The sequence below is a fragment of the Suillus subaureus genome, assembly GCF_016647635.1.
Source record: "Suillus subaureus strain MN1 chromosome Unknown BJ212scaffold_447, whole genome shotgun sequence".
Taxonomy (NCBI): domain Eukaryota; kingdom Fungi; phylum Basidiomycota; class Agaricomycetes; order Boletales; family Suillaceae; genus Suillus; species Suillus subaureus.
Genome location: NW_024539003.1, coordinates 2,189 through 13,219, shown reverse-complemented (window position 1 = coordinate 13,219; position 11,031 = coordinate 2,189). Strand labels below are relative to the sequence as shown.

At 50.2% G+C, this 11,031-nt stretch overlaps 1 protein-coding gene across 1 annotated transcript; it reads left to right on the top strand.

Moving 5' to 3' along the window:
* The first annotated feature begins 1,405 nt into the window (after positions 1 to 1,405).
* On the top strand, positions 1,406 to 1,921 carry BJ212DRAFT_763317 (uncharacterized protein). Its single transcript, XM_041344010.1, has one exon. The coding sequence runs from the start codon at positions 1,528 to 1,530 to the stop codon at positions 1,810 to 1,812; it is 285 nt and encodes a 94-aa protein (XP_041184996.1). The 5' UTR covers positions 1,406 to 1,527; the 3' UTR covers positions 1,813 to 1,921.
* The last annotated feature ends 9,110 nt before the right edge of the window (positions 1,922 to 11,031 follow it).

Genomic DNA, 11,031 nt, shown 5'->3' with positions numbered 1-11,031 from the left:
TCAGAGAACAAGCGATGACATTCAGAGCACCATGAGCCTCGGCAAGGGCGTCGTGGCACGCTAGAGCTTCAAACTACGGGTTTCGATCAGAAGTCGGACGAAGCACAAGCTATGAGATGTTTTACCTTGTTAGGTGCGGTCCGGAATTCCAAGCCTGTAATCTTGGAGATCTCGGCTGCAATCTTCACGTCGAAACCCTTTTTCGTGTTAAGACCCTGCACAACACTTGAGCGCATATACTCATTGGATGCTAGATGGCTTACTGTGCCAACAGCAGTTCCACCTTGAGCTAGAAAACTTAAGCGAGGAAGGACGTCTTTAGCACGAGCGATGCCATTATCGATTTGCTGGACATATCCGCTGAACTCTTGGCCAAGGGTCAGGGGAGTAGCGTCCTGATAACGATAAGACGGCTTTCAAATGTAAGGCCGATCCTTTCATACCTGCAAGTGCGTGCGTCCGATTTTGATAACGTGACTGAATGACTGAACCTTTTCGTCAAGTGCATCCCTGAGTTCTGTCAATGCCGGAAGCAGCGAGTGGCTAATTTCAGTCACGGCGGCGACGTGCATAGCTGTTGGGAAGCTGCAGTTACCAATAAAATTGTTAAATCAAGTATTCTTCGTGCGGCAACTCACGTATCGTTACTGCTCTGGCTCATGTTAACATGGTCATTGGGATGGACCGGTTTCTTGGAACCGAGTTCGCCGCCAAGAAGTTCGATCGCACGGTTCGAAATCACCTGTTAACCGATGAGGTAAAGTTAGTGAGCACTCAAGTGTTTGGTATGCTCACCTCGTTTACGTTCATGTTGGTTTGAGTTCCACTTCCAGTCTGGAAGACAACCAAGGGGAAGTGGTCCATGAGCTTCCCGGAAATGACCTGAAGAAAAGCTTAATTCGACACACACATCCGAAGCCTAGGATACAATCTCTCACATCATCAGCTGCTTTCTGGATGGCTTCGCCTATTGTATGATCTAGGCCATAGCCGATATTAACGATGGATGCTGCCTTCTTCACCACGCCGAACGCCTTGAGTAGGGGAGGCGGTAGACGTTGTGAGGGACCACCGATGTCAAAGTTTTGTAGCGACCTTGGGGATAGGCTCAGTAGTTAAGTATGCACATCAGATCAAATATGCACACCGCTGTGTCTGTGCCCCCCAATAGCGATCGGCTGGGACCTGAAGCTCACCGAAAGTGTCACGCTCAGTGCGGAAGGACTGGTTTGACTGATATGATGATCAATTCGGTTCGCTTCTGTTGAGTGGGATAAGTTAACTCACCATGACGAGTCGTAGTTGGAGGAGTCCCGGTCTCTTTACATAGAGGAGCTGTTACTTAAGTAACAGGGTGATCCGGAAGGAACCGGCTACGACCGGGTATTGTAGTACCATTCCCCCTATCACGCGTCCCAACTTGCAAGCCAACTTCCGATTCTGTACCCCTAAATACGGGCACTCATTTCGATGATTCGAAATGTAAGTGTTACCCACACATATGATAAGGGATACTGAATTTCACATATGCCAGTGGGTGCCGGAGGGCTCTTTCATTTGTGTATTCTGTTTCTGACTTGCATTTTTTACCATTCACTACTCGTACCAGGCGAACACGGCCAGAATCATCCCAGCATACGAAAGGAGGGACTTAATGAAGCCTGGTTCGAACACAAGTTTATGAATCACAGCCAACGCGCCAGTACGAAAACGTTCGGGATACCATTACATCCATCGGTGTCCCTTTTCCCCGTGGATGCCCGAAGTTATAGTCTACCCATAGAGCTTGTCCTACAACGTTTGGGGTTCTGACCGCTGACACAGTCTGATGAAAAGTACCAATCACATTTTTTGATAGCTTGGAAGGTGTAGAGTAGATGAGCGTGCAAAGATGATGCAAAAAATCATCATTATCATCCCTCACATGTTCGTGTCACAGTCTCGCTGCTTCAGCAGGTTGAGGTCAAGCATTATGAATGCAGAGGTGAATGTTCGTGTTGTTGGCAAAGCTGAACTCCAAGGGAGTTCGCGTCGGAGTTGTCTCCACCTGTAAAGTACACCCCGCTAGCATGACTAGTATAAGTACTATATTGAACTCGTTGCTAATGAGAATCTACTCCACTAGCACAGCGTCAGCAGACGAATTCGCGGGATCGACAAAGAGTGGGGGCTCCAGGAGCAGCAAGCGCGAAGTTGCGAATATTGGCATGGGGAAGATGATGGGCAGGGGAATGACCTGTTCACGTACGAATGTCCTGGGATGGATATTTTTTTGCGAGTAATGATCAAGATAGCAACGAGAAGGATCGCATGGGCAATATTGATGAGGTGGACGAGCCTCTGCCGTCTCTTTACCGTCCAAACGAGGCCCAGGTATCAAGCCACCACCAGCGAATGGTATCGTGGAAGATGTTGACCTGGCTACATTCAAGCCTACCTTCATACGCAGGGGTCCAAACCGAAAGACACGGAGAAGAAGCAAAAAAAAAAAAAAACAAGAAACAGAAGAGTTCCAACGGTGGCGCGCTCATTCCCTTTGACGTAGACGAGGATGGCGGAGGGTGGTTGGTTGTTGCTCACTGCTGCGCGTCAAAAACACCGAGATCGGGATGGTCTTGTAACGCTTCACCATGATGTAGGCATCACCATTGACGCGTGACGTGCGGGTAACATCGACTGCACTATCGCCGTTGGATGGAGGGGATAAATTCTGGAGGGTGTGGAGACACGAGCCGGAGGCATGTACACAGTGCAGTCGAGTAAGACGGTTTATGACTCGTAGAGTGTTCTTGAGGCGAACTGCCTCGTGTCTTGGGCGTCTATGGGAACGAATTAGGTTAGGGTGGTGAACCAGCGTAAAAACGCACAATACACGCACCTCTGCAGCTTAGAGAAAGACACCCATCCTTCGACTGCGCTCAACACCATCAACCTCCAATAAAATGCCACAGCTCATTCCAAGTAACACACCTATTCAAACTTTGAAGATGATGACGGTAGCGTAAATGCAGTCGCAGTTTTTTCCCGATAAGCGACGAATGGTTACGGGCTCGGACAACGAGACACTTCGTCTTTGGGACTTGGAAACAGGTGTTGTGTTGAAGAAGATGGAGGGCATAGCAGTGAGGTGCGGGTATTAGCAGTATCACGAGATGGTCAAATAATAGCAAGTGGTGGTGAAAATGGAGAAATCATTCCCTGGCACGGTGAATCAGGAGAATCCCTCACCCAACCCATCAAAGCCCACTCCAGTGACATCTACTCGGTGGATTTTTCTCCGGATGGTACAGTGCTGGCTACCGGTTCAAAGGACAGAACTACAAAGTTTTGGTGTACCAAAACGTGGCAGATGCAAGGAGAACCAATCCACTGTGGTGGTTATGTCTACTGCGTTCGATATTCGCCTTCTGGCGAACTTCTCGCCATCGCAACAGAAGAGAATATCCAAGTTTATAACCCGGGCACGAGGGAACGCAATCGCATCTTTCAAGGGTCACACATTATACAACTGGTCACTCGCGTGGACACTCGATGGCACACGCCTTCTTTCAGGAGGCAACAAAGACGATCCTACCATACGAGAGTGGGATCCATTGACCTGGAAGCAGGTCGGTCATCCCTGGAAAGGCCACACTAGCTATATCAACGCCATTGCGATTCATCCCGCTGGCACCCTCGTCGCTTCTGCATCTCACGACAACCATGTCCGTCTCTGGCGGCTCTCAGATCGACAAACCATCGCCATCTTCCAGCATTCATCCTCGCTGGTATCTGTCACTTTCTCCTCGGACGGCAAGCACATCCTCAGCGGCGGTTATGATAAAAAGATCTCAGAGTGGGCAGTACCCAGCAACACTAAAATTTCAAAGGCGAGTTTCCATCCCTGACCCTCTTAACATAATTCGAGCATCCTTCGTGCAGATCCTGGATACCACGACAGCCCACGATGCATGCATTGCTGGGGACCTAGACTCTGCTGAAAAGTTACTCACTCAAGACATCCACACCGACCCAACGACCATACTTTATATGCCCACCGCTCATTCATTCAGGCTCGAAAAAACGCCTGGGACCTCGCCCTTAATGATGCAATCAGGGTGAGTTGTACTGACCCATCATGGCCCTCTTACTGAAGGCATTCGTGACATAGTCCATCAGCATTCAACCCTCATTGACAGGCTACATCTCCAAGGGCATCGCCCTCTGCGGAATGGGTCACGTCCGGGAGGCAAGGGCAGCATTCGATATCGCATCCATGTTCACCAACCAAGATTCAGAAACCAACCATTTTCTTCTCTTGATAAAGGTAGCTTCAATTTGTCTCGCATATTCTCTGTTTCATTTCGTGTTTCAGGCCATCGCACTCTTCACCGCAGATCAACACGAGGAAGCGATGTTGCTCATCAAAGAGCTAGCTGCCGCTTGTCCAAATACCGATCCTATCGCACGTCGTATCGTGGAAGTAAGCGTCATGCGGCTGTGCTTGGTCATCGACGCTGATCTTTACAACTCGTTCATTAGACATATCTACGTGTTCAGCTCGGAATAAATGCCTTGGATGGCGCGCAGCACGACGAGGCTACTAACCACTCCACTACCGCTGTCAACTCCACTGCTCTCTCATCGAAAATCGTTCATTTGATATACGATGACTTGACCATGGTGTGTCAAGATAATGCATACATCGTACTTTTCGTAACTGAGTGATTTGTCCAGCTCTTTGGCTGGGATCTCAAGTCTTTCTGTCTCACTACACACCAAAAACGGTGCCAGGCACTCCTTTCGGCAGGCAAACCTGATGAAGCCGTCGAAGCACACCAATGCATGATGGACACCATCGACGAGTCTACCAAGGCAAGCTGCCTTGACTGGTCCAACGGCAAGTCATGAGTCCGTGATATCATCTAGACTACAATCCTCACCCATATTTCACTCAGCTTTCAAGCAAGAATGCAGCGCGTCCTGTGCTGCCGATGGAGATATCGCCCTCACTGCGAGCGATTATGACAGGGCCATTGACCTATACTCGGCAGCAATCAACCTGAATTCTGCATCTGATATTCTCTTTGTAAATCGTAGTAAGGCAAAGTTGGGCAAAATGCTATGGACGGAGGCACTTTTCGACGCGCAGAAGGTGCGTTGGCATCTATCGCTTGGCAACTAATGCTTATTGTGGCGATACATAGGTCATTGAGCTCGACCCTTTTTCTTATCTTGGATACAATCTGAAGCACGCAGCGCTTCATGGTGCACAACGCTACGATGAAGCGATCCAGGCCTTCGAAACAATGTTCTCCAAATTGGATGATGCACCCGAGGTTCATACACGCAGTAAGCCTCTGAATGACGCACTCGTCAACATGTTTAACTCTTTCTCCAGAGCTGTGCCAGCAACATCTCAAACCCTCTGTAGTGGAACATGCTATTCGCAGGGTCATCGATGCCCAACTCGACAATGTTCCGCTGCGTGTACTCGACACCACCACCGGTCTCTTGTGCGATCGAGAGGCGCAGATAAGCGCCTTCAGAAAGAGCATAGAGTATAAGGAGCTTGTGTCATCAACAATCACGCATCTAGAACTCCCCATGAAGCACATCAAAGAAGTGGTGATGTCGTATCTCCAATATGTCATGCTATCACACAGGTGGGAAGGGAGGGAGCCGCTGTTGCAGGATATTCAGGGCAGGAGCGTGTATGACTCGGAGTTGGATCCGGTTGGTGGCATGACGAAGCTGCGGTCCTTTTGCAAAACTGCTCGTGATGCGGGGTATAACTGGGCATGGAGTGATACATGCTGCATCGATAAGAGCAACAACGTCGAACTCCAAGAATCGGTCAACTCCATGTTCGTCTGGTATCTCCACTCCGCGCTCACGATTGTCTACCTGTCGGATATTCCGCCTTCGTCAGAGTCTGGCGCACTGGCAAAGAGCGCTTGGAACACGCGCGGATGGACGGTTCAAGAATTCATCGCTCCCAAAGTCATTCTCTTTTATCAGAACAATTGGACCCTTTACCTTAATGATCGTACTCCCAATCACAAGGAGTCCGTCGCAATCATGCAGGAGTTAAAAGGTGCAACAGGCATAGACCGACCAGCCATTGCAGCCTTCCGTCCCAGTATGAGTGGCGCCCGAGAGAAACTCCATTGGGCGTCAACCCGCGTTACCACACGTCAGGAAGACATTGCATACTCGTTGTTTGGCATCTTCGGTGTCCGCCTGCCTGTAGATTATGGGGAAAGGCAGGACAAGGCTCTCGGGCGGCTCCTACAGGAGATCGTGGCTCGGTCGGGCGACATCACTGGCCTCGATTGGGTCGGAAGATCATCACAGTTCAATAGCTGTTTACCGGCCTCCATCACTTCATACGAAGCTCCACCATGCAAGCTACCATCCCTACTCGAAGATGAAATTCAGTCTTCGGTTTCTTCGCTGCGAAAGACGGTGGCTGCTGAGGTCGCTTCGAACCTTTATACCCTGCTTCGGAACGTGAGCGCCCCTCGCTTCGCAGCACAGAGACTGCATCTGCCTTGTATTGCATTCAATGTCAGGGAAGTCAGACGGGTGCGTAGTCCTGCCCCAGAAACTCTGTTCACGTATAGAGTGAAGGCAGACGGACTTCACGACTTGCTTATCACTACCGAAGAGACCCTGGTTCAGTTCTGGCCTGCAAGGCCCACTGAACAAAAATTTGTCCTTATCCGTCCCTGGGATCGGTCTCTCCTCGAGCTACCGAACTTTGCAGAATTGCCTAAATTTGTGGAACTGTCCGGCTTTGGAAACGACACAGAAGATGAGGAAGATTATTGCACGCCGCCCTCTTCTCCGTCAGACGAGCGGTCCAGTGGTTCTCCTGTAAATCTGGAGGTGTTTGACCTAGAATCACGAGCATTGCGGTTGCTTGTTCGCCTTGGGCAGCCTTTCTGCGCATTTTTACTAGCGCAGCAGGGCAGTGTAGAATATAAGAGGACCGCATCGGATCATGATATCATTGGGCAGGTCGACGATGTGGTTTCTGTTGGAGAGTCGATGGATATGCACATCAGGACTATTGAAATATTGTAGTCGTAAGTTTTTTTTCAAGGTTTATGTGGTTTGCATTTTACTCGTACAGTGTACGTGTCATATATGCATGTGTATCGGACTGAAGTCTCGCCACTTCCATACTTACCATTTCTTGCAACTTGAACAGGTTCGTCATATCTGAGAAACCAGTGGGCGGAGGACCTTTAGTCAGGTTGCTCATGGGATATTCAGTTTCACAATACCAGATGTGCCGAAAGATTGGACGCCAAATCCAAAACACGTTTGAGGGAGGGAGAAAGCTAATTCAAAAGATAAGGAGAATGCAGCTATACCCCCTCTGTCACAAACTCAGCCGCATGCAGTGGAGAACAGGGATATCTGTGAACCAGATCTGAAAAATTCATCTTCTACAGATTTTACATGCTTGCATGCTATGGACAGCGGGGAGCAGAGTTTGGTGTCTCTTCCTTCTGCACCCAGGTCCATCTTCGAGTACATCTCTAAGAAAGATCAAGCCCTTCATGACCAATCCTTCTAAGCAGGCAAGGTACACCACCTATCTCCACGCACACGCAGATCCTGGCCCATGCGCAATTCCACCCGCTCAGAAGCCTGGGCGGACACTCGAGGAGTGCGCAAAAGAGATAAGCGATTATGCGGAATCGGCTGCGTTATTCCGCTCCGTTTCTGGAGTCGTGGCTGGGCGGTTTACAGGTGCTGTTTGTTTGGATCTCGGGACAAAGATAATCTCGAGCCTGCACACGCCTGGTGCACAGCCAGAAGAGGGTATGGATGTGGCAGAGGAGAAGCCGAAGGAAGAAATCGAGGAAGAAGCCCCGAAGGTGCATGCTGCTCGACTGGGCATGTATAGCGTTATGATGCGCGAGGTGTGCGCGTGGCAGACTGCGCGGCTGCTGTGCAAGTGTTTTGGCGCCAAGGACCCGGTTCTGGAGGTCCCTGTTGATACCTCTCGGTCGTCGGCGCAGGCTACGGAGCCTGAGTTCACAGCACAGCGTCAGCATACGAATTCACGGGGGCAAGGGCGGGAGTGACGCAAGAGGAGAATGGGGGCTCTGGGAGTGGCAAGCGCGATGCTGCGAATATTGGCATGGGGAGGGGGATGACGTGCTCGTGTATGAACGATCTGGGATGTATTATTTTAAAGCAATTTTTGCGAGTGATAATGAGGATAGCGACGAGAAGAAGGATCGCATGGGTAATGTTGATGAGGTGGACAAGCCCCCTGCCATCTCTGCGCTGTCCAAACCAGGCCCGGATGTCAAGCTGCCACCAGCAAATGGCATCGTAGAAGATGTTGACCTGGCTAGGTTCAAGCCTACCTTCATACCCAGGGGACCAAACCGAAAGACGCGGAGAAGAAAAGAGAAACAAGAAACAAGAGGGTTTTAAGGGTGGCGCGCCTGTTTCCTTTGATGTAGACGAGGATGGCAGAGTCATTGTCGCTCACAGCTGGGCGTCAAAATCACCGAGATCGGGATAGCGAGAAGTCGAGGAACAAGAAACGGAAGTATTAAGAGGGGGATGGAAGTGAGGATGTGTAGGTTGAAAAGCCTCCACCGGATATCGTGAATGCCCTGCATATCGCTGATGTGTCCCCCGGTGAGGGCAGTCAGGTTAGTGGACAGGAAAGCGGACCTTCCTCGAGGCTCGTAAGAGGGCAATTGATTTCATGTGATGCTATATACAGGTGCAAATGCAAAAGTTAATGTTTTCAGAGTAGCTGCCTCCCTTGTTACGCGTATCACCACCGACATGTGGGCAACATCACCTGCGCCATTGGATGGAGGAGATATATTCGGGAAGGTGTGGAGACACGAGTCGGAGGCATGTACACAGTGCAGTCGAGGAAGGCGGTGCGGTTATGACTTGTGGAGAGCACTCTTGCTGGAACAGAGGCGAACTACCTCGTGTCTTGCGCGTCTACTATGGAAACGAATTGGGTTAGGGTGGTGAATCAGCATGAAAACACATGATACACGCACCTCTGTAGCTTAGAGAAAGACACCCACAGTCCCTCGACCGTGCTCGACACCATCAACCTCCCAGTAAAATGCCACAGGTCATTACAAGCACCACGCCCATTCGAACTTTTGAAGATCATGAGGGGATTGTAAGAGGAGTAGCGGTTTTCCCCGATAAGCGACGTATGGTTACGGGCTCGGACGACAAGACACTTCGTCTTTGGGACTTGGAGACAGGTGTTGTGTTGAAGAAGATGGAGGGGCATAGCAGTGGGGTGTGGGGATTGGCGGTATCACGAGATGGTCAAATAATAGCAAGTGGTGATGAAAAAGGAGAAATCATTCCCTGGCACGGTGAAACTGGAGAATCCCTCACCCAACCCATCAAAGCCCACTCCGATACAATCTTCTCGGTGGATTTTTCTCCGGATGGTACAGTGCTGGCTACCGTTTCGGGGGACACAACGACAAAGTTTTGGTGTACCAAAACGTGGCAGATGCAAGGAGCACCAATCCACTGGTGATTTTGTCTTCTGCATTCGATATTCGCCTTCTGGCGAACTTCTCGCCATCGCAACAGAAGAGGATATCCAAGTTTATAAGCCAGGCACAAGGGAATGTATCGCATCTTTTGGGCATTACAGCTTGTCACTCGCGTGGACACTCGATGGCACACGCCTTCTTTCAGGAGGCGATGAGGACGATCCTACCATACGAGAGTGGGATCCATTGACCTGGAAGCAGGTCGGTGAGCCCTGGGAAGGCCACACTAGTTATATCAACGCCATTGCGATTCATCCCGCTGGTACCCTCGTCGCTTCTGCATCTCATGACAACCATGTCCGTCTCTGGCGGCTCTCAGATCGACGAACCATCGCCATCTCCCATTCATCCCCGCTGGCATCTGTCACTTTCTCCGCGGACGGGAAGCACATCCTCAGTGGAGGCGAAGATAAAAAGATCTCAGAGTGGGCAGTACCAAAGAACGCTAATTCAAAGGCGAATTTCTATCTTTCACCCTCATAACAAAATTCGAGCATCCTTCGTGCAGATCCTAGATATCACGACAGCCCGCGATGCATGCATCGCTGGGGACCTGGACACCGCTGAAGAGTTATTCGCCCAAGACATCAACACTGACCCCAGCGACTATGCTTCTTATGCCCATCGCTCGTTCATTCTCGCTCGAAAACACGCCTGGGATCTCGCCCTTGACGATGCAATTAAGGTGAGTTGTCCTGACGCATCATGACTCTCTTACTAAAGACTTGCTTTCATTCGTGATATAGTCTATTAGCATTCAACCCTCATTGATAGGCTACATCTCAAAGGGTATCGCCCTCTGCGGAAAAGGCCACATCCGGGACGCCAGGATAGCATTCGACGCCGCATCCATGTTCATGAACCAAGATTCAGAAACCAACCATTTTCTTATCTTGATCAAGGTAACTCCAATTTGTCTCCCACATTGTCTCCTTCATTACGTATTTCAGGCCATCGCCCTGTTCAACGCAGATCAGCACGAGGAAGCAATGCTGCTCATAAAAGAGCTGGCTACTGCCTGTCCGAATACCGAACCTCTCGCTCGTCGTGTCGTGTCAGTAAGTGTCATGCGATCACGCTTGGTCATCAACGCTGATCTTTGCAACTCGCTCATTAGACATATCTATGTGTTCAGCGAGGAATAAAAGCCTTCGACGGCGCCCATCACAACGAAGCCGCCGATCACTTCACTGCCGCTGTCAACTCAGGCGCTTTCTCTTCGAAATACATCCACCACTTATACGAGGACTTGACCGTGGTGCGTCAAGATCATGCATATATGCTTTTCATAACTGAGTGTCTTGTCCAGCTCTTCGGCTGGGATCTCGAGTCGTTGTGTCTCACTGCCCATCAGAAACGGTGCCAGGCATTCCTTTCGGCAGGTAAACCTGATGAAGCTCTCGAAGCACACAAATATATGATGGGCGCCATCGACGACTCCGCAAAGGCCAGCTGCCTTGATTGGTCCAACGGCAAG

Excerpts from the sequence above, each read along its gene's own strand:
- BJ212DRAFT_763317 (XM_041344010.1), top strand. The coding sequence starts at position 1,528 with ATGCCAGTGGGTGCCGGAGGGCTCTTTCATTTGTGTATTCTGTTTCTG.